Source organism: Aquarana catesbeiana, linkage group LG04, assembly GCF_042186555.1.
Source record: "Aquarana catesbeiana isolate 2022-GZ linkage group LG04, ASM4218655v1, whole genome shotgun sequence".
Lineage (NCBI taxonomy): Eukaryota > Metazoa > Chordata > Amphibia > Anura > Ranidae > Aquarana > Aquarana catesbeiana.
The window spans coordinates 12,838,214-12,862,020 of NC_133327.1; the positions used below are offsets into that span (position 1 = coordinate 12,838,214).

Here is a 23,807-nt window from a genome sequence, read left to right on the forward strand (position 1 = left end):
TCTCTCTCTCTCTCTCTCTGGTCTCTTTCTCTCTGGTCTCTCTCTTTCTCCTTTCTCTCTCTCTCTCTTTCTCCTTTCTCTCTCTCTTTCTCCTTTCTCTCTCTCTTCTCCTTTCTCTCTCTCTTTCTCCTTTCTCTCTCTTTCTCCTTTCTCTCTCTCTCTCTTTCTCCTCTCTCTCTCTGCTTCTCCCCCTCTCTCCTTCTCTCTCTCTCCTTCTCTCTCTCTCTCTCTCTCTCCATAGAGAAGTACAGAGACCCAGTGATGACATCCCTGGGACTACAACAATACATTGAATGAAAACAGAAAGGTTTTATTAAAGGAGAAGTACAGTCAAAGTTTGTTTGGCTGTACTTCTCCTGTAGATCACAGTTCATTCTCCTGTGACACGTTTTCAGCTGACGGGGCTGAAGCCCGCTGTCGCCACCATATGGTCGGAATCTGCCCACATGCCTGGACCGGTACTTGTAACAACAAAAGCCTGGGGAATGCCCAGGAAAAAAACTCCAAGCCTACTGACCATCCAGCTCGCAGTAAACCCAAATGAACCTGTCTAACAGTATTTGAATGAGGAGAGCAGGAACAATCAACCTTGGCACCAGGAAGAACAAACAAAAAAGAAGGGAGGTGGGGGTGGATTACCCCCGGGACTTTTAAGGTGCTTAGAATAAATGGTAGTTAGAGTAAACGAACATGCACAATCTATCCATAGAAAATTTTATTTTATTAAATTTATTACATATTAACAAGAAAGTTAAAAAGTCTCTCAATATCTGTATCCAATTTAACAAAGACGTTACAATGAAGCCCACTCAATAAATACCACTCAACATGTTTCGCTCTTATTGAGCTTCTTCAGTTCTGGTATGAATTGTGTCTAACAGTATGCGTTAAAAACAGGGGTTTAGTCCGCACGCATTTGCAAACGCATGCATAAGCCACAGAGCCATGTCACGGCACCCTGGTATCTGTGGTCCCTAACACTAAAATATGAGTGTCCCCACAGTGGAGGCACAGGCATTCTAATGGATAAATGAGGGCAGGTGGACGAAGGAGAGCCCACCCCTTCTTAAAGGTACAGGAGCACACTAAACACCCAGCCAAAATAGCACAATGGCTGCAAAGGTGTTGGTGCGCTGCTGGACCAATACAAACACCAACGTGATAATGAAAAAACTTGCCACCGCCCTCATCTATAGCTGGTAAGCGGCATTGGGAGGCTGAAACGGGTAACAACAAAGCCTGGGGATTGCCCAGGGAAAAACCCAAGCCTACTTACCAACCAGCTCGCAGTAAACCGAATTAACCTGTCTAACAGTATGCGTTTAAAAACAGGGGTTTAGTCCACACGCATTTGCAAACGCAGCCTCTCAGCCTGAGCTGCCCCCGCCCCCCCCCCCAGATTAAACATCAGCCTTGAAAACATAAAGACAAAAATAAACATAAACCTAAACATAAACATGATGCTTTATCTGTCATTTTGCTGTTTTGCAGCACACGCCTCGCTAAGCTGCCCGGATGGGTGTCAAAGGATGGGGAATACCCAACTGGAAAAGGTATATATATAATTTTTTTTTTCTTTTTCTGTGTTTTTTTTTTTTCTGTTTTTTTATTTATTTATTTTTTGAATAATAATTTAAAAAAATATTAAAAAACCAACCATAACAAAGAACATCAGTCACTCTTCTGGATTTTTTTTTTTTTTTTTTTTACATTTATTATATTGCAGCTTACCAATTCTTAGATGTGATGGCTGCTATAGTTTTCTTTTTTTTAGGCTTTCTTTCTCCTATTTTCTGCTGGTGATCCAGGCCAGCAAGTCTTTTTTTTTTTTTTTTTTTTTTTTTCAAAAGAACAAGCTATCATGCAGAATGTATCAGTTTACAGGGATAAGAGGGATAAGAGGGAGGGAACGGTTTGCTGTAACTGATTATAAAGTGTGAACTGAAATTTGTTAGTGTATCTAAATCTGCTTGTACATTTACCACTCTCCTCCCTAAGACTGACAATGCTGCTGTCCAAAGGGGCCCCCTGTGCTCCTTCATACAGAGTGGGGACGCTCTATTACAGGAGGTGTGTTACTAGCCAGGGGGGGAAAAAAAGCCTAAAAAATAAAACAAATGCAGACACCAAATCTAGGTAAGCTGCAATATATGACCATTTTGGCTACCTGTTATGCAGCATTGTTCTGGATTCAGATACCTGTCCAGCATTGTCTTGTTGCAGTCTGTTGATCAGGTGCAGGAGCCCGGGTACACGCTGCCATCTTGGTCCTCCTTAGTAATCAGGAGCTGACGGCCTCTTCTGGGTTCAGGCAGCCAGCCTCTGATGACGTCCGAAGCTCTGCCCGCCGGCCGCTGCGAGTCCCTACCCTTGCAACTTCCTGGGAAGCCAAAGAAGGTTGAGACAGCCGGGACACCTCATTCTCCCCTAGGCAAAAATGGCGGCAGGTGGGCAGGGCCAGGTCTAAAGTTTTAAACTGTTGGAAGGTTTTATGCTGTAATTTTAGATCTTGGGATGGCGACCAGTAATATCTATTTGTGTTAACGTACGTGGCTGTGGCCTACTGATACACGTTTCTATTTTGTAGGAGCTGAAGGAGTGTTCTGGCCGGGTATTTGTGGACTCGGTGCCAGAATTCTGCCTACCAGAGGTAAGTCCTAGATAAAGAATGTCAGTCTACTTCAAGCAAACTTGTACTTAATTTGCAGTAATTTGTGGCAACTAAATTAAGAGCAGGAAATAAACTCAGCACCTAGGAAAACCTAGCACTCCCAGATTCCCTTTCCCTCTGCTGCCCATTCACAGAAGACTTTGTATTTTGTGAATCAGTTCACATAATACAAAGGCTTCTGTGAATGGGCAGAAAGAGGGGAGGGGCTGTGAAAGGAGAGAAGCACACAGAGCAGCGTTGCCCACCCCTCCCCTCTGCTGCCCATTCACAGAAGACTTTGTATTTTGTGAATCAGTTCACATAATACAAAGGCTTCTGTGAATGAGCAGAAAGAGGGGAGGGGCTGTGAAAGGAGAGAAGCACACAGAGCAGCGTTGCCCACCCCTCCCCTCTGCTGCCCATTCCCAGTAGCCCTTCTATTTTGTGAATGAGTTCACATAATATAAAGGCTTCTGTGAATAAACAGAAGGAAGGGAAGGGCTGTGAGAGGAGAGAAGCACACAGAGCAGCTATGCCTGTCCCTCCCCTCTCTGTTGCCCATTCACAGAAGCCTGTGTATTTTGTAAATGAGTTCATATAATATAAAGGCTTCTGTGAATGGGGGGGGGAGGGGCGGGCATAGCAGTTCCAACGACTCTGCTTTTGGTAATATAGTGTGTGTGTGCGGCCGCGGTTCACAGCACGGGGTCCGGTGCATTTCTGTATACTGATTGAGGCCTGAATTTTTGCCTGAATTCGCACCTGAACCGGACCCAAAGACGCACAGGACCCTTCTGCAATCCGGACCCCGGCTGCCCCGGACTTGTGTGAACCGTCTCCATTGAGAGCCGGTCACACTCGCCTGTCATGGGAATTGGATGTGGGGAAACCTGCATCCAAATCACATAAGTGTGAACCCAGCCTCAGTGTTTTATTTATGTATTTATTTATTTATTTTTTACATTAAAGTTTTTGTCCAGCGCAGCAGTCTCAACACCATCATGTAGATAGACTTTATTGAAATGTCACATTTTAATACATTTCTGACTAAAAAAAAAAAAAAAAAAAATATGCAATGTGCCAGGATTGGCAAAAACATTTGTACAAATCTGCAAAATTCAATAGACGCCCTCCCAGAACTGGAGGATCGCGCTGCAGCTGTCACTTGACAAGTGGTTAATAAAGCTGCTATGTCACTTTTTTGGTGTAAAAAAAAAAAGAAGGTAAAAATCATTGTTGCATGAGTAATTGTCATTCAAAGTGTAACACCTCTGAAAATGTCCTGGTCAGGAAGGGGATCACACCGTCCGGTATTGAGGTGGTTTAAATGCCTTTTGTTACGGCGGCTCAGGCAAAAGAAGGGGCCACTTCACCAGAAAACGCTAAAAAAAATTGGGCATGTGCCGTATTTATTCGATGCTTTGGGTTGCGAATGATAATAAATGGCACCACAAATAACCAAATGTATGATAACGTGTATGTTCCCGTAATGTACTATTGTGAAAACGTGTGACTGGGTCCTTATGACGCTAACCATGAATAGACTCCCTCAATGCGTGAAAACACACGTGTGCTGAGGCAATGTATAGTCTGTATCCGCCGTATGGCGAGCTTCACCTATACACTATGCGGTAATGTGTGTGCCATGATGTATTGTACTAAATGGAACCACGATGCACTAAAGCAACCCATCGCCAACGTACTATCCATATACTGCGTTGGCAAACATGGCGCAGGTGTGTTTTCTGGGCTGGTGTGCACCACGCGATTGCCGCCTTTATGTCAGGGGTTATATGTCAGAGCAGTGGCGGCTGCTGTTTTTTTTTTTTTATTTATTTATTGGGGGGGGCGATCCGGCACTTACGCTATCTGGGTGGCGGGCTGCGGGCAGCGGCTCTGGTGTCCTCGAGCAGGGCAGACCCCATCTAGGTGGTGGGGGCGGGCAGCGGCTCCGGTGTCCTCGAGCACGGCGGACCCCTTTTAGGTGGCGAAAGCGGGCAGTGGCTCCGGTGACCTTGAGCACAGCGGACCCCATTTAGGTAGCGGGGGCAGGCTGTGGGCAGCGGCTCCGGTGTCTTCGAGAATAACTTGAGAAATTCCTTATGAATCTTCTGTAAAAGTTGGTAAATTGTGCAAATCATTGCATTTGCTTAACGTTCCTAGGGACAGGCCAATCCACCACTGCTTTGATCGTCTTGGGATCCTTGCTCTCTCATTCTAGAGAAATTAAGCATTCTAAGAAAAAGATCTGGGTTTGTTCAAACTCTCATATTTCACCAATTTGATGTAAAGTTGATTCGGAAACCGCACAAACCTATTTGCGATGCTCCTCAAGGCATCCATAAAAAAATGGCGTGGGGGTCCCCCAGGCACTATATACTCTGAACAGCAGTATATATACTATACAGCCTGCCCTATATACTCTGCAGAAAAATTGGGCCTTTGGTGGTGGTGTTACCAAAAGTAACTGAGAAGCCCTCAGTTACTTTTGGTGAGCGCAGGAACGGGCCCTGCTGTGAAATACTATATCAATGTTTGAAATTACATGCCCCTGTTAAATAGGGGCAGAAAAATTGGGCCTTTGGTGGTGGTGGTGCCCTAAACCAAAGCTAGCATCATCAAGATTGAGAAGCAATAGGATAGTCAGCATAGGCAGTCTTCAAGGGATCCCACATCCATAGAAAATTAAATCAGTTACATCAGCATCAGGTGCCTGATTCATTTTTATAAATGTGAGCCTATTAACAGAGTCTGTGGACAGGCGCACTCTATGATCTGTTACAAACCCTCCAGCAGCACTGAATGTGCGTTCAGAAAGAACGCTGGATGCGGGACAGGCCAGTAACATATTGAGCAAGTTCTGGCCAGTGGTCCATCCTCAAGACCCAGTAACCCAGTGGATGCTCTGTTGGAAAGATCTCCAAGTCTGCTCTTGCCCCTAGATATTCCTGCACTATGTAATGCAGACGCTGACGATGATTGCTTGAACCGATCAGACCATGGCTCTGTGGACTGAAAAATTGTTTAAAGGCATCAGTGAGCCGGGCCACCTTCTCCACCGCTCTTCCTCTGACTGAACGAAGCCTCAGCAACGCATGGTCCAGCACCAGGAAATTGTAACCTCCCAGGGTCTGGAAATGCATTGCACAAACCTTTCTTCAAGGCCTCCTGAAGATGTTTCATCCTCTGCTCCCTCTGCGAAGGCAGGATAAGTTCTGCAACCTTACCCTTGTAACGTGGATCAAGAAGGGTTGCCAGCCAGTAATGATCCCTCTCCTTTATACCACGAATCCTAGGCTCCTTTTGCAGAATCAGGGAGGCCATGCAGCGTAAGTTTGCAGAGGCATTCGATTCTGAGTCCTCTGGGTCACTAAGGATCACATGATCCGTAACTACCTCCTCCCAGCCACGTACAACTCCTTGGGTTTCTGGGGACTCCTCCTCCTCCTGCGGGCCCGCAGGAATGCTATCTGGATAGAGGGGGCCTTGAGAGGTCAGGAAGTCCCTCTCTTCCTCCCGCTGTTCTGCCTCAAGTGCCCTGTCCATTATTCCATGAAGCGTGTGCTCCAACAGGAAGACTAGAGGGACAGTGTCACTGATGCATGCATTGTCGCTGCTCACCATCCTTGTGGCCTCCTCAAATGGTGACAGGATAGTGCATGCATCCTTGATCGGTAGCCACTGGCGTGGCGAAAAGAAGCCAAGCTCCCCTGACCCTGTCCTGGTGCCATTCTCGCACAAGTACTCATTGATGGCCCTCTGCTGCGTGTGCAGCCGCTGCAGCACTGCCAACGTTGAGTTCTGCATGTCACAAATGAGGTTGATAGGTGGGCAGGTTGCATTCCCTTTTGAATGTCAGCCAGCTGAGCACTGGCATTGTATGACCGGCGGAAATGACCACAGACTTTTCTGGCCTGCCTCAGGAGATCCTGTAAGCCTGTGTACCTGCTCAAGAACCGCTGCGCCACCAAATTCAGGATGTGTGCCAAACGTGGAACATGGGTCAAGTGTCCCTGTCGGAGGGCGGAGAGAAGGTTGGTGCCATTGATGCATACAACCATTCCTGGCTGAAGCTGGCGTGGCTTTAACCACCTCTGAGCCTGCCCCTGCAGAGCTGACAGATTCTCTGCCACAGTGTGGCTCCTATCCCTCAAGCACACCAACTCAAACACCGCATGGCATCTTTTTGCCTGACTGCTTGCGTAGCCCCTTGAACGCTTACAGAACACCGCTGGTTCAGAGGACAAATCTGCAGACGAGGCAATAGAGGAAGAAGAGGAGGAGGGGGTGGAGGAGAGGGCTGTGGCAGAATCACCACTAACAGTTTGAAGGCGTGGTGGTGGAACAAGCTCCAACAATACTAAACCCTGTCCTGCATCCTTCCCAGCTGCCAGCAGAGTTACCCAGTGCGCCGTGAAGGAAAGGTAATGTCCCTGTCCATACCTGCTGGACCATGAGTCAACGGTAATATGCACCTTACTGCTGACCGCCCTGTCCAATGAGGCCAAAACATTGCCTTCCACATGCCGGTAGAGAGCCGGAATGGCCTTCCGTGAAAAGAAATGGCGTTTTGGAACCTGCCACTGAGGTACAATACATTCCACAAATTCACAAAAGGGGGCAGAGTCTACCAGCTGAAAAGGCAGCAGTTGCAGTGCTAGCATTTTGGCCAAGCTAGCATTTAGACGCTAAGCTTGTGGATGTCTGAGGCCGAATTTCTTTTTACGGTTCAGCAACTAGGGTAGGGAAATTTGCCTGCTAAAATTAGATGGTGGTGTGCTGCTAGCAGATTGGATGCAAGTACTTGGGACACCTATTGCTATACCTTCATTCCTCTCAATGCAGGTTTTAGAGAGGACTGGAGGTATAGTGGGATTGGAGATCCTAGATGAGGAGCAAGGAGCAAGTCCACCTTTTTTCTTTGATGTGGGTCTTTCAAGTGCTGTTGCTAACGAACTGCAGGGCAGGTTTGTCATATGTCTGGTCAAGCATGTGGTGCCCAAGCGGCTGCTGTTCTGGCCACGCTTGATCTGCTACAAACATAGGTTGCAAACAGCAACAGTACGATCTGCTGCACACGTGTCGAAAAAGGCCCATACCAAGGAACTTTTAAAAGTCAGCGGGGAGTCAGCAGCGCCCTGCACCTGCACCTGCGGAGCTCTGCGGTGTGATGTAATGGGGTGGCTGCCCCCTAGAAGATATGCTGCCTCGTTGGAGTTGTGCCTCTTCCTCATCCTCTTCCTCCTCCTCCTCCTCCTCCTCCCTTCTATCAGGCACCCAAGTAGAGTCAGTGACCTCATCACCCCCTCCCTCCTCGTCACTGGAGAAAACTTGGCAGTATGCTGCAGCTGGGGGATCATGACTGCCAGTTTCTTGTCCTTATTGGGCACCCCTTCTCTCTAGGCTCACATTACTCCCTTCCTCAACCTGGGAACCAACATCGGAGCCTTCAAATCGCTGCGCATCCTCCAGCAGCATGTACCCGACACTGTGGTCAAATAATTCTGGGGACTCCTCCGTGCATGATGGTGGGGGCTACAGAAGGAGTGACTGTGAAAAAGGAGCCGGTTGCGTTGGGACGCAAACTACTCTGAGCCTGGGTGACAAAGGATGAGGACGGCTTTGTTATCCACTCCACCAACTCCTCTGCATGTTCTGGCTCAATAACACAGCTCCTCAGCCACTTGTTTACTTCCCTAATCTCCTTTTCTGGTGTGGCTCGATGTACCGGTAGTATTCCTGAGAATTCTACCTTGGAGGTCCTTTTAGCTCAATTTAGCTCCCAAGTTCCTAAAATCGTTCTTTGGGACACTCAATCTGCCTCTGACTTTGTCATTGGTGCCAACATGCACCATGACAGCCGGGTCTTCCCCAGCCCCTCCCAGTAATCTGTCCACCAGATCCGTGATGTGCCGAACCCGAGCGCCCAGTAGACAGCGCTTCAGGTCTTTGTCACAGATTTGCCCTCTCTGTTCTTCTAAGAATTGAGTCCCCTACCACCAGAAACTGTCTATTCTTTCCCTTCGCTCCCCCCCCCCCCCCACTCTCACTGGAGGAGTTCTTCTCCTGGCAGCTAGGAGAGTCCCTCAGGTCCAGCAGTGCTGGTCCCTGAATGGTTTCACCAATGTCACTCAATGGATCGTACTTATTGGGATTCTTCAGCCCTGGATCGGCCTCCCTGGCACTTCCCCCTCTATCCATGCTGACTGTCACCCATCTACTCTTTTCTGGTGCCTGCACCTCTTTGTCTCCACCCGCCTCTGTGCTGGCCCCTGTAGGCACCTGCCGGCTCTCCTTTAGTATGGAGGGTCTTCCATTTAAAAGCAAAAAAATTTTTTTAATCTTTCGCTTTTTTCGCAGGAAGGGACATCATGATGTTACTCCGGTCCTCCAAGGCCATAAAGTCAATCAAAGAGTGTATTTTTTTTTCTCAGGCGAACTGGCAGTAACGGGGGTGGTCTCCTCCCGCCACTTCAGAAACCAGCCCAGTGGCTCATAAGCCGCTCAGACTGGTCTCATGAGAAAGCCGGCCGTCTGCTGAATATAACGGGTGGGGGTCACAGCTGATATCCCTGGTAAACCACTTGCAGACCTCAGTGTACACTAATTCATTTTAAAAGTGTTCTATAGGGTTGAGGTCAGGACTCTGTGCAGGCCAGTCAAGTTCCTCCACCCCAAACGCACTCATCTATGTCTTTATGGCCCTTTCTTTGAGCACTGGTCCCAATCATTTGATGGAGGGGGGATTATGGTGTGGGGTTATTTGGGGATGGCCCCTTTCTGTTCCAACATGACTGAGCACCAGTGCACAAAGCAAGGTCCATGAAGACATGGATGAGCGAGTTTGGGGTGGAGGAACTTGACTGGCCTGCACAGAGTCCCGACCTCAACCCGATAGAACACCTTTGGAATGAATTAGAGTGGAGACTGCGAGCCAGGCCTTCTCTCCAACATCAGTGCCTGACCTCACAATTGCACTTCTGGAAGAATGGTCAAACATTCCCATAGACACACTCCTAAACCTTGTGGTCAGCCCTCCCAGAAGAGTTGAAGCTGTTATAGCTGTAAAGGGTGGGCCAACTCAATACTGAACCCTACAGACTAAGGCTGGGATGCCATTAAAGTTCATGTGCATGTAAAGGTAGGTGTCCCAATACTTTTGGTAATATAGTGTATATATACGTATTGTGCTAGGCAAGTGGTTAAATGACCATCTTTTCAACCAAGTATTGCTGTTAAAAATGATCTAAGGAGGTTAGTGAAGGAAACGTATCTGACCCGCTTCCAGCTCCTTCTCTTCCAGATTTCAGAATTTCTCCTTTGTGTTTGATTCCTAAGAAAGAGACGAAAAGTTTTTCGCTTTATACATCGTTTATCTGACCAACAAGTTTTCACCTCATGGCTTCTTACCAACAAATGTTTTCTAAAGCATGTCCTGGGTTGGATTGATAGCTAACAAGTCGTAGATTCATCCTAATTGACGTCTTTGACCACATTCAGGCTTCAAAGGGTGGATCAACTCAATATTGAACCCTACGGACTAAGACTGGGATGCCATTAAAGTTCATGTGCGTGCAAAGACAGGCATCCCAATACTTTTGACAATATAGCCTAGGTAGAGTAGAAAATCACTCGAATCAACAACCCCACCTAATGGTGGCCATACACTCTCTTCAATCAATCTTTCCCAATAGGAATAATTCATCTAAATATTTGACAACCCATTCAACTAAAATGCCAAAGTGGATTTCGATCAGCCGTTGGAAGGCGTGTTTTTCGAGTACGTCTCAGTTCCTTTCCCCCTACTCCACCTAAGAATGAGGGATACATTTCAGAAGGAGGCGCTCTTCAACTTGTGTATGGCAGCGTTTCGTCATTACCGACTGGAAAATGGAGAGCTGGAGGCACTGAAGCAATTTGTTGACTTTTATTAGTTGCGTATAGAGGTGCAGCTGGTGCGATCATATAAAATAAATATTCTCCAGCAGAAATGTCCGCTCGGAGCTGTCTGGGTGGGATAAGATGAGATGCGGCTGACATGGGGGGGGGGGGGGGAGATGTCTGAGACATGCCGACTCATTTAATATGCTGCTCTTTGCTTTTCAGACGCAGCTCATAGATCTGTCTACTGTAGATGTGATCCTAATCTCTAACTATCATTGTATGATGGCACTGCCATACATCACCGAGCACACGGGATTCACCGGCACCGTCTACGCCACCGAGCCCACTGTACAGATCGGCAGGTAAACCCTCAGGAGAGAACAATTATTTCTATTGCCTCTTTTTTTGTTTTTGTTTTTAAATCTGTTGATTTTTTTTTTTTATACTTCTATTTTTTATACTATTGGTTATGTTCTTTATAGGGTAAATAGAAGCATTCACAGCAGTCCCTGCCCCCAGAGTAACTTAAGCTGGCCATAGATGGATGGATATTCGTCCGTTTCAGCAGGGATCAGCAAGTCGATTGGCTGAACGAAAAATTAAAAAAAAAAAACACGAACCATTTATATGTCCAGCTTTACACTCCTATAATCTTATCACAGTTAGATAAACAGGCACATAATCATTTAAAGTTTATGTAAAACCTAACAATGTTCTTTTCCTATTTGCTGCCTTTTGGTCTGCTAACCACTTGAGAATTTTAAAAATAAAGTAGCCCATACATTAGTCTTTTTTTTTTTTTTTTTATTCGACCAGCAGATTGAACGAAAATTTTTTTAAAAAGCGCTCGATTTCCCGCATCCACACGTTTGATGTGGATGGGGGAATCCACCTCGATGAGCCTTTGTATTCTGATAGAGGGGGACATTTCCCCGCCATCAGAATACATTGATTGAGTGAAGAAGATCCATCAGGCTGGTTGTACAGAAAACCAATCGGGCCTGCCCATACATTGATTGAAGCTGAACCAGCCAAATTTCGATCAATGTATGGCCGGCATAAGAGGTGCATACAACAAGGTTTGTAGAATGCATTGCTTACACCAAGCTCCTCTCCCCCTGCTGCTGGTTCGCCCACCGCTGTTGTTGGCAATTACTGGCTGTCAAATTGACAGCCAGCAATGGCTTTTAAATCACACCACATATGGCCAGCTTAGGAGATGCATTCAAAACAGTTTTTAGGACGCATCTCTTGCACCAAGATCCTCTCCTCCTCCTGCTGGTCCGCCCAACGCTGTTATCTGCAATTACTGGATGTCAAAATGACAGCCAGCAGTGTCTTTAAATCACAAAGCACGTATGGCCAGCTTAAGAGATACATTCAACAAAGTTTGTAGGATCCATCTCTTACACCAAGCTCTTCGCCTCCTGCCACTGGTCCGCCTGCCGCTGTTATTGGCAATTACTGGCTGTCAAAATGACAGCTAGCAATGGTTTTAAATTACACAGCATATATTAACAGATAAATTCCACAAAGTTTGCACCAAGCTCCTCTCCCCCTGCCATTGGTCTGCCTGCTGTTATTGGCAATTACTGGCTGTCAAAATGACAGCTGGCAATGGCTTTAAATTACACAGCATGTATTAACAGATAAATTCCAAAAAGTTTGCATCAAGCTCCGCTCCCCTGCCATTGGTCTGCCCGCTGTTGTTCTTGGCAATTACTGGCTGTCAAACTGACAGCTAGCAGTGGCTTTAAATCACATAGCAGGGGAAGCTGTCAAAATGGAGTTGTTCCTGTGTACAATGACACTTGCAGATAGTTTGTAAGTGCCATTGAATAAATAGAATGTAACACTGTATTGTCCCATTGTATTTACTATTTCATTTATATGTAGATCAGTGGTGTGACCTTTGATCTGCACATGACACCCGCTAAAGAAACCTTTCTTCTTTTATTGAATAAAAAAAAAAAAAAAAAAAGTATTCAATTTTAAACCCTTATTAAAGCGAACTGAACTCCCAAAAATGCTCATCTCTACTTTTCAGCGATGCAGCGGTTACATCACAGTCCTCTTCTCTATGGGCTACATCTGGGTGCTGGGTTTTCAGCATCTTGATTGGCCGGTGCTGTTGGTGACATCATCCCGCACACGCAGACAGAAGTCAGTCCATCCGGCACAGCCAGATTGTGCGGGAATGCATGCTGAGCTGCGGCATCTCCAGTCTAGGAAGTAGATGGTGACACCTGGATGATGCCTGAGCAAAGATGGCTCTGTCTTTCATTGGTAGAGAAGCAGATGAAGGCATTGTCTAAGGAAGCACTTTTACCTCTGTGTGAGAAGTATTAAATACCTGGAAGTGCTAGCAATGACACATTACTTGTGTGCTACATAGGGATTGCAATGCTGATCTGAATGCACAGAAATGGATAGATATTGTACTTGCAACCTCTTCTTTCATATATCCACGTTCCTCTTACAGCAGTTCATATTCATATTTTTAGCACTGATCGCTGTATTAGTGTCACTGGTCCCCAAAAAGTGTCAGTTAGTGTCCAATTTATCAGCCGCAATATCGCAGTCCTGCTATAAGTCGCTGATCGCCGCCATTACTAGTAAAATAAATAAAAATATCCCATAGTTTGTAGACGCTATAACGTTTGCGCAAACCAATAAATTTACGCTTAATGGGTTATTTTTTTTTTTTTTTTAGCAAAAATATGTGGTAGAATACATATTGACCTAAATTGATGAAGAAATTTTGATTTTTTTTCTTTTTTTTTTTTTTTTATTAGATATGTTTTATAACAGAAAGTATATTTTTTTCGGTCTTTTTTTGTTTATAGCGCAAAAAATAAAAACCGCAGAGGTGATCAAATGCCACCAAAAGAAAGCTCTATTTGTGAGGGAAAAAAAGGACATCAAATTTTATTTTGGGTACAGCGTCGCACAACCGCGCAATTGTCAGTTAAAGTAACGCAGTGCCATATCACAAAAAAAAAAAGGCCCGGTCATGAAGGGGGGTAAATCTTCTGGGAAGGCAATTGGTTAAATGACAGGATACGCCTGTTATCTGCTTAGACCTTCTATAAGGCACATATCTGTTCAGATTTCAGATGAATGGATCAAAGATTCTGGTTACATAAAACCCAACCATAGTTGAAGAATTGACATTTGTTGAACCCAGAATGTATTAGTGTGATAATAATTTTTTTTTTTTTTTTGTCCAAACACTGAAATGCCCCCTGCCACTTGATATGGATGTTTTATAGCCTCCATTATAAAATATAGTCACACTTTAAAATAATTCTGACTGCATTTTGTTAAATCATGAATAAGATCAATCCCAAGAAACAGTCATTAAAGAGTAAAAATAACATTATTAGATGGATCACAAATATGACTATAAAGCATATTCTACAGCCGTGAAAATAGAAAATAGAATGATCAGCACATATAATTATATCATATGGCAATGGGTGGAAATTACTATTATATGGTAATTTAGCTGAACAGACTCGGCAGATAAAATTACAATGAAGCACAAAAGAGGGAAGGAGCCTATAATTGTGTGCAAACCTACATGAAGGTTGTAATGCGTTGGAGCAATATAGATTGTGCACAGCGATTTATCAGGTATTAGCACAGACGGGATGCGAAGCAGAAGAACGGGCGGCAAAACGCGTATCCAAAAAGTGTTACGCCCCAAAACCTTAGTCTGACTTTTCTGGTTACTAATATAGATTACATTACGAGGTTGTGAGGTTATACTTCACCTCTATAGTCAGCACCCAGGTTCTAGGCTACGTGCTGTGACTCAGCCTGTTTGTTTGCAATTCCCATTATTTCTGTTTTTCATTTTTTTCATCATGTGAGTATACTGCAGCCCAAAGGAGGTTTGTGCACTATACCAGCATTTCTTAACTTTTTTTTTTGTGGGTATGTATGCAAAATCACGAGGCCCCCAAGTCTAAAATGTCATAAAATGTAAATGTTACTTATCAATGGGCAATCTGAGCCTGGGACGATGCACACAACCACCTTGATGAAATTAAATTCACATCTGAGGTCCCCTGTCGCCTCAGAGGTCCTGCATGACATCAGTGGTCTGCCATAACATCAGAGTCCCCTTTTTATATCAGAGGTCCCCCATCACATCAGTAGTTCTCCCTTTACATCAGAGTCTCCCTCCATCACATTCGAGTCCCTCAAATCCCTCCATCACATCAAATTCCCCAATTCATATCAGAGGTTCCCCATCACATCCTTGTCCTCAATTCATATCAGAAGTCCCCCATTCAATTCAAAGGTCCCCCATCACATCAGGGTTTCCCCAACTCATCAGTAGCCCCCAATTCATATCAGCGGTCCTCCATCACATCAGTGGTTCCCCAACTCATCAGTAGTCCCCCATTAAAACAGTGGTTCCACAACTCACCAGTAGTCTCCCATTCATTTCAGAGGTCCCCCATCACATCAGAGGTCCCCCATCACATCAGTATTCTCCTATTCATTGTAGAGGTCCCCCATCCTATCAGTGGTTCCCCAACTCATCAGTAGTCACCTATCACATCAGTGGTTCCTCCACTCATCAGTAGTCCCCCATTAAAACAGTGGTTCCACAACTCATCAGTAGTCTCCCATTCATTTCAGAGGTCCCCCATCACATCAGAGGTCCCCCATCACATCAGTATTCTCCTATTCATTGTAGAGGTCCCCCATCCTATCAGTAGTCACCCATCACATCAGTGGTTCCCCAACTCATCAGTAGTCACCCATCGCATCAGTGGTTCCCCAACTCATCAGTAGTCACCAGTTCATATCCAAGGTTCCCATCACATCAAAAGTTCCCCAACTCATCAGTTTTCCCCCATTATAACAGTGGTTCCACAACTCATCAGTAGTCTCCCATTCATTTCAGCGGTCCCCATCACATCAGTGGTTCCCCATTCATTGTAGAGGTCCCCTCCCCCATCACATTAGTGGTTCCCCAACTCATCAGTAGTCGCCAGTTCATATCTGAGGTCCCCATCACATCGGAAGTTCCCCAACTCATCATTAGTTCCCCATTACAACAGTGGTTACACAACTCATCAGTAGTCTCCCATTCATTTCAGAGGTCCCCATCACAACAGTGGTTCCCCATTCATTGTAGTGGTTCCCCAACTCATCAGTAGTCACCAGTTCATATCTGAGGTCCCCATCACATCAGTAGTCACCCATCACATCAGTGGTTCCCCAACTCATCAGTAGTCTCCCATTCATTTCAGTAGTCCCCCATTCATTGTAGAGGTCCCCCATGACATCATTGGTTCCCTCATCAGTAGTCACCCATCACATCAGTGGTTCCCCAACTCATCAGTAGTCACCCATCACATCAGTGGTTCCCCAACTCATCAGTAGTCACCAGTTCATATCCAAGGTTCCCACCACATCAGAAGTTCCCCAACTCATCAGTAGCCCCCCATTAAAACAGTGGTTCCACAACTCATCAGTAGTCTCCCATTCATTTCAGAGGTCCCCCATCACATCAGTATTCTCCTATTCATTGTAGAGGTCCCTCATCCTATCAGTAGTCACCCATCACATCAGTGGTTCCCCAACTCATCAGTAGTAACTCATCACATCAGTGGTTCCCCAACTCATCAGTAGTCACCAGTTCATATCCAAGGTTCCCATCACATCAGAAGTTCCCCAACTCATCAGTAGTCCCCCATTATAACAGTGGTTCCACAACTCATCAGTAGTCTCCCATTCATTTCAGAGGTCCCCATCACATTAGTGGTTCCCCATTCATTGTAGAGGTCCCCCATCACATTAGTGGTTCCCTAACTCATCAGTAGTCACCAGTTCATATCTGAGGTCCCCATCACATCAGAAGTTCCCCAACTCATCAGTAGTTCCCCATTACAACAGTGGTTACACAACCCATCAGTAGTCTCCCATTCATTTCAGAGGTCCCCATCACAACAGTGGTTCCCCATTCATTGTAGAGGTCCCCCATCACATCATTGGTTCCCCAACTCATCAGTAGTCACCAGTTCATATCTGAGGTCCCCATCACATCAGTAGTCACCCATCACATCAGTGGTTCCCCAACTCATCAGTAGTCTCCCATTCATTTCAGTAGCCCCCCATTCATTGTAGAGGTCCCCCATGACATCATTGGTTCCCCAACTCATCAGTAGTCACCAGTTCATATCCGAGGTCTCCATCACATCAGTAGTCACCCATCACATCAGTGGTTCCCCAACACTTCAGTAGTCCCCCCTTCACATCAGAGTCCCCCTTCATTTCAGAGGTCCCCCTATAACATACATCGCATGAAATGGTGGTCTATCCAATTATATAATAACCTGCATTGTATATGGGTGACAGGGATTTTTTGTAAAGTTTTCCTTTCAGATTCTTGTATGTCTCTCGTTATAGCGTTTTTTTTTTCTGAAGGTTTTTCAGTCATTGTAGAAAATCAGCTTCAGGTCTTAATTCAATGGTGGCTTATCTGCCTAGCACAGGAAGGGAGTCCAGAAATCAATTCTGAGACTTGGTGTTCAGCACTTTTATTAAATATTTTTCTATTTAAATCTATATCTAACACAACACTCCAGAAAACTTACGTAAGCAATTTTTGTGGTGTTTTAATATGCCATTCATTATCTTTTGGTGGGGGGTTTCACTTTAACGTTTTGTCTGTTCTGTGTCTCAGACTCCTCATGGAAGAACTGGTTAATTTCATTGAACGCGTTCCGAAGGCGCAGTCTGCCACCAAGTGGAAAAAGGAGGATCAGAGGTATTAACCAGCCGTTGCATCTTTGATAAGCAGTGTGTTATGGTCTGCAGAGAATTTTTAAAATTGTACGGTCGGGATTTTTTCTTCCTTTTTGCAACCCATGCTTCAGAAATCTCTGGTGTCTTTAAACACATTACATAATGTTAGGATATCTGAAATGACACTGCTTGCATTAAAAAAATATACGTTTAGTGAATAATTAATGAATGTACAGATGCAATAAAATTTGTCTTTATCTACCTGGAATTCAGATTAAGGCTCGGTTCCCACTGGTACGATGCGGCAAACCCTGCGATTCAGTGCCGGTTCCCGCATCGCATCTGAATTGCGCAGTGGTTCACATTGAGATCTGCGAACCGCTGGGGGGTGGCCATGTAAAGTTAATGATAACCCAACATCTGATCGCAGTGCAAACTGTGATATGGTGCAGGAATCGGATCGCATAGGTGTGAACACCCATGCGATCTGATTCGAGTGCGGAACAAAAAAAAAGGCCCTGTACCATCTTGGTGCGAATGCGATTTCAGCCATACAGTTTGTATGGCTGAAATCGCATCGCACAGACATCGGCATGTGATCTGCACAGCAATGCGGTGTGAATCACATGCAATATCTGGCATCACGCTAGTGTGAACAGGCACCCAGTCCCGGTTCATATATATATGCCATGTGGGAACCAGCGCGATTCCTGTATGGGTTCCCGAATCGCATGTCACCTGCCAGCAGTTCTGCGAACCACTGCGGGGTGTCAATCCAAAGTTAATGACACCACCAGATCGGTTCGCAGATCGCAGTGCGGACTGCCAAATGGTGCAGGAATCGGATGGCATGGGTGTGAACCAGCGCAGAGCAAAAAAAAAAGTGGTCCTGCACCATTTTGGTGCGATTGCGATGCGAATTCAGCCATACAATCTGTATGGCTGAATTTGCATCGCACAGGCATCACATTTGATCTGCACAGCAGTGCTGTGCGAATCACATGTAATGTCCAACAACACACCAGTGTGAACCCAGAGCTTTAACCAGTTAAAGACCGACCACCACATATATACTGCGGCAGGGCGGCTCTATTGCGCCAAACAACGTACCTGTACGTTGTTTCGTGCGCTGCGCGGAGGAGGACCCGATGCGCGTGCCCGGCGGAACCGATGTTCACTGGTCCCCTGCTATCGCTTCAGAGAGGCAGAACGAGGATCTGCCTATGTAAACAAGGCAGATCCTTTGATCGCCCCTGTAGTTCACTCCTTCCCTGCCAGTGTTATTTATACATTGATCAGTGCTTTTTTTTTTTTTTTTTTTTTTTTTAGCACTGGTCCCCAAAAGGTGTCACTTGGGGTCAGATTTGTCCGCCGCAATGTTGCAGTCCCGCTAAAAAGCACTGATCGCCGCCATTACTAGTAAAAAAAAATAAAAATAAACAAAATTCCATAAATCTATCCCATAGTTTGTAGACGCTATAACTTTTGCGCAAACTAATTAATATGGGCTTACTGGGATTTTTTTTTACAAAAATATGTAGCAGAATACATATTGGCCTAAATTGATGAAGAAACTTGTTTTTTTTAGTTTTATTTTGTATATGTATTATGGCAGAAAGTAAAAAATATATATTTTTTTTTTCCGCTATTTTTTTGTTTATAGCGCAAAAAAATAAAAAATGCAGAGTTGATCAAATACCACCAAAAGAAAGCTCAATTTGTGGGGAAAAAGGGACATCAATTTTATTTGAATAAAGCGTTGCACGACCGTGCAATTGTCAGTTAAAGTAACGCAGTGCCTTATCACCAAAAAAATGGCACGGTCATGAAGGGGGGTAAATCTTCCGGAGCTGAAGTGGTTAAAGTGATATTAAAGTATCACTACAGCCAACATTTTTTCTTTTAGTTTTGGATAGAGTGGAGATTTAGTAGAACACCTGTCAGTTTGTAGTGCCCCCCTGTTAGGAAGATTCCCCCCTCTCTATGTGTCCTGTTTACCATTATCACTCAAAGTGAATGTAAAAAAAAAGCCCAAATTTTGGGTTGCCCCCAGAAAAGTATAGAATGGAAATCTTCCAATGGGCACACGAGATTCTCAGTTTGCAGGGATTTCCTCTCACTTCCTGTTTGGCTTTGGGACAGGACATGAAGGTAAATCTCCCCAATGGAAAAAAGATGGCTAAAATAAACCTTATAAGGGTTACAACCCTCCCTTACTCTATCCAAACTGAAAAAAAAAAAAAAGTTTTTCTTATAGTTCCACTTTACAGCTTAATTTTGTTTTTTTATATCAAAAAATGCCAACATTTCATACTTACCTGCTCTGTGTAACGGTTTTGCACAGAGCAGCCCCAATGCTCCTCCTTCTCGGGTCCCCAGCCAGCACTCCCGGCTCCTCCCTCTTCAGTGACTGCCGCCCTGTCTGCATCTATTGACCTGGACAGGGTGGGCGGACCCTCGCTCCATCATCACATGATCTATCTGATTGTCAGCAGTGGGAGCAAATGGCTCCGGCTGCTATCAATCTGCCCAGTGAGGGGGAAGAAAGCCAAGAGAGCCACTGCTCTCTTGCACAGCGCTGGAACGGGAATGGGCTCATCTAAGTATAAGGGGGGACCAGAGGGCATTCTGTGGTACAGATGCTTTTTTTAACCTTAATGCATACAGTAGAGTGCATTTAAGGTAATAAACCTTTAGACTTTAGAACCTTTTTAAGGCGGAACTTCAGTCATTTTTTCATCTTTCCATCTATTAAATCTTCTGCCCTTGTTGTTGTTTTAACTTTGGATAGTAAAACATTTTTTTCTGCCAGTAAATCCCTTATACAGCCCACTTCCTTGTTTCTTGTCTGGTCATTAGCCTAGGCTTATGCCATCATCCATCTCTCTCTCTCTCTCTCTCTCTCTCTCTCTCTCTCTCTCTCTCTCTCTCTCTCTCGCCAGGAAGGGAGGGGAGATGAGTCATAAGGGGGCCAATGAGAGCTGCAGAGCTGGAGGTGTGTGTCTTTGTAAATCCAGGAAGTGAGCAGGCAGCAGCTTCAGCTGCCCACAGTTAAAATGGCTGCAGCCGGACTCAGTGGAGGGAGATTTCTGCAGCATATTTGGCAAGTACAGAATCGCAATACAGGCATACCCCACTATGAAGTACTAAATGGAGTTTATTTACAATAGCTGGATAGTGCAAAATCAGGCTCACTTCTGCATTGAAACCAATGCGCTTATATATATATATATATATATATATATATATATATATATATATATAATGTGCATAATATGCAAAGTGGGGTTGGAGGGAAGCTTCAGAATGGCAAAAATGTTTTTTTTTTTTACAAATAATATGAGCAGCCTGCAGTACCTCTTTAGCCCGGGTTCACACCTATGCGAATTAGATGCGGGTTACACCGCATCCAATTCGCAGGACATTTTAAAATACATTTATTTGAATGTATCTGGTTCACATATGTGCGTTGCATTCGCACTGCGCATTGCACAAAAAGCGTGTGCATTTTTTGGGCATTGCGGTGCGAATTACAAGCCCATTACCTCCTATGGGAACGCATCTGATTCGCAGATGCATTGCGTTCTGAACAAGGATTTTCTCCTTCTCCTCACTACACCTCCCCCTCCTCTCCCTGCTCACTGATACACAGCTAGAACGCAGAGAAGCCTTTGAACAACAGATTTTTATCTTCCCAGTGAAACCTGAGCTTCAATTCGCACCGCACATGTGTGAAACCGGGCTTAAGGAAAGCAGGCACTTAAAGAGGAGTTCCACCCAGGGGGGCCGTCAAAAAAAAAAAAAAAAATTAAAAGTCAGCAGCTACAAATACTGCAGCTGCTGACTTTTAATTGGACACTTACCTGTCCCTGGATCCAGCGATGCGGGGGATCGAAGCCCCGCTCCCCCCCCCCCCTTCGCTCGTCGGCACCGACATTTCAACTGTGGGCGCCAGGCTGTGGCTTCACAGCCTGGCACCCACTGCGCATGCGCGAGCGGCGCCGCGCGCTATGATTGGCCGCTCAATCACCTGGGACCTGTAATGGGTCCCAGATGATTGACAGGAGGGAGGGAGCAGAGCTGAGCCCTTCCTGTGCCTGGGGGGAAGTGATGTCACCGGAACAGGCAGACTACGAGGGACCACCTAGCAACAGGCATTTAGAGGTAAGTAAAAAAAAAAAAATATCCAAATGTTTTTTTGTTTTTTTTTTTAAGAATTTTTCCAGGTATTTTTGTTTTTTGGGTGGAACCCCACTTTAAAGAAGTTGTCAACCTCCAGGAAAAAAAACAAAAAAGCCCACAAGACAAAGGCATAATGAGCTAGTATGCATCGCACAGAGCAGCCCCAATGCTCCTCCTTCTCAGGTCCCCAGCCAACTCCTGGCTCCTCCTCTTCGGCGAGTGCCGCCCTGTCTGCGTCTATTGACCTGGACAGGGTGGGCCGAATGATGTCCCGCAGTCCCACCCACACTCCGCTCCCACGGCCAACATCTTTCACGGAGTAACTTCTGGGGCTCGCGGGCTCCGGCGCTGTGATTGGCCTGACCGGCAATAACGTCACGGCACAGGTCCTGAACAAACGGCACGAGCAGGCCGTTCTTTCAGTGGGCATGCTCCGATCACGACAGCGGCAGCGTATATAGTAAATCTCTCCTAAACGGTGCAAGTTTAGGAGATATTAAGGCCCTATATACACTGCTGCCGCTAAACGGACGTTCAGAGGCAGTTGGACACTTTTTTTTTCAACTGCTCCTGAACTCATTCAGTGTTATCTTATGTGTACGTGTTCGTTTACTGTCGTTTTTAGGCAGTTGCGTTTATAGGCCCTTTTTTTTAAGGTAAAAAAATTAGTTCAGACGTCAAAGTTTCCGATGTTTCAGATGCTAAACGCAGTAACCCACTTTTAGAAGCGTTTTTATTATAGCCGTTTTTCGTTTTTGCCCATTTAAAAAAAACAAAAAAACAAAAACGTTTTGAAGCGTTTAGAAACGCTTCAAAACGCCACTAAACGCAGCATGTAAACACATCAAAGCGGACGTTTTAAATGTGGATTACTATCTGTCAAGTTAAATCATTCAGGAGAGATTGTAAAAACGTCCCGTGTACATGAAGCCTTACAGTACCTACAGGTAAGCCTTACTATAGGCTTTCCTGTAGGTACAATTAAAAAGAGGAACTGCAGTCTGCTCACATAATTTGTAATAAAAACATCTTTGCCATTCTGAAGCTTCCCTCCAACCACTTTGCATATTATTTTGTATATCCTGTGATTCTGTACTTACCAAATATGCTGCAGAAATCTCCCTCCACTAAGTCTGGCTGCAGCCATTTTAACTGTGGGCAGCTGAAGCTGCTGCCTGTTCACTTCCTGGATTTACAAAGACACACAGAGGCACACCTCCAGCTCTGCAGCTCTCATTGGCCCTCTTATGACTCCCCCATCCCCCCCCTCTCTATCTTGGCAAACTCACCAGAGTGAGAGAGAGCGCTGTGTATGATGTCATAAGCCTAGGCTTTTTAGCCAACAAGAAACAGGAAGTGGGCTGTATAAGGTATTTACTGGCAGAAAAAATAATGTTTTACTATCCAAAGTTAAAACGACAACAAGGGCAGAAGATTTAATAAATGGAAAGTTGAAAAAATGACCGAAGGGTCCGCTTTAAAGAGGAAGACTTAACATCCAATTTTATCATTGCTGTCTCACATGGTGGTTTACAAAAAACTGGGGTATTTTGTGCATAATCAATGTCTTTATGGCGTGTGCTGAACATCTATCGTTTTTCTTGTAGACAGCTGCCGGCCCCTCTCAAGGATGCCGTAGACATCTTCACATGGAGGAAGTGTTACACAATGCAGGAGGTGAACTCGGCTCTCAGCAAAATCCAGCTGGTGGGGTATTCCCAGAAAATAGTAAGTGCCATGGTTGCAAACCAACACAGAGCAGTAAATGACTTTTTGCTGTCATCCCGTTGCCTACCCCAGTAGCCATTCAATTGGTTCCTGAACTACACTTGCATACACGCTCACCACGTCATGCACTCCCATTGGATAAGGGGAAATGTAGTTCCTATTTACCCCGTCAGATGTGACGTGATACAAAGATCAGGCGCTTAGGAACAGTGCATTTTTCTGAAGTGGTTCAGTTATCCTTACTGGGCGTCATATGACGTCCAGCAGGACAACAGTTGCCGCGCTCCCGTGGGGGCGCGCATCGCGGAAATCGTGGTGTGGTGTGTCAGTCTGACACACCGCAACACTGATCTCGGTAAAGAGCCGCGTCCAATCACGGCTGATCACGATGTAAACAGGACAGACGCGAGTAGAGGAGAGCCGATCGGCAGCTCTCTTGACAGGGGAGTCTGCGCTAATTGTTCATCAGCGCAGATACAAAGATCAGGCGCATCGCGGAAATCGTGGTGTGGTGTGTCAGTCTGACACACCGCAACACTGATCTCGGTAAAGAGCCGCGTCCAATCACGGCTGATCACGATGTAAACAGGACAGA

The 23,807-nt window shown here is 45.3% G+C and overlaps 1 protein-coding gene across 1 annotated transcript in view; it reads left to right on the top strand.

The window, feature by feature from the left end:
• Positions 1–23,807, top strand: part of INTS9 (integrator complex subunit 9) — a 90,877-nt gene that overhangs the window by 23,495 nt on the left and 43,575 nt on the right. The window contains 6 exon segments of the mRNA XM_073624838.1: positions 1,492–1,537; positions 1,539–1,553; positions 2,588–2,650; positions 10,757–10,896; positions 17,241–17,324; positions 23,092–23,212. Of these exon segments, the coding sequence (XP_073480939.1) occupies positions 1,492–1,537; positions 1,539–1,553; positions 2,588–2,650; positions 10,757–10,896; positions 17,241–17,324; positions 23,092–23,212 (469 nt within the window).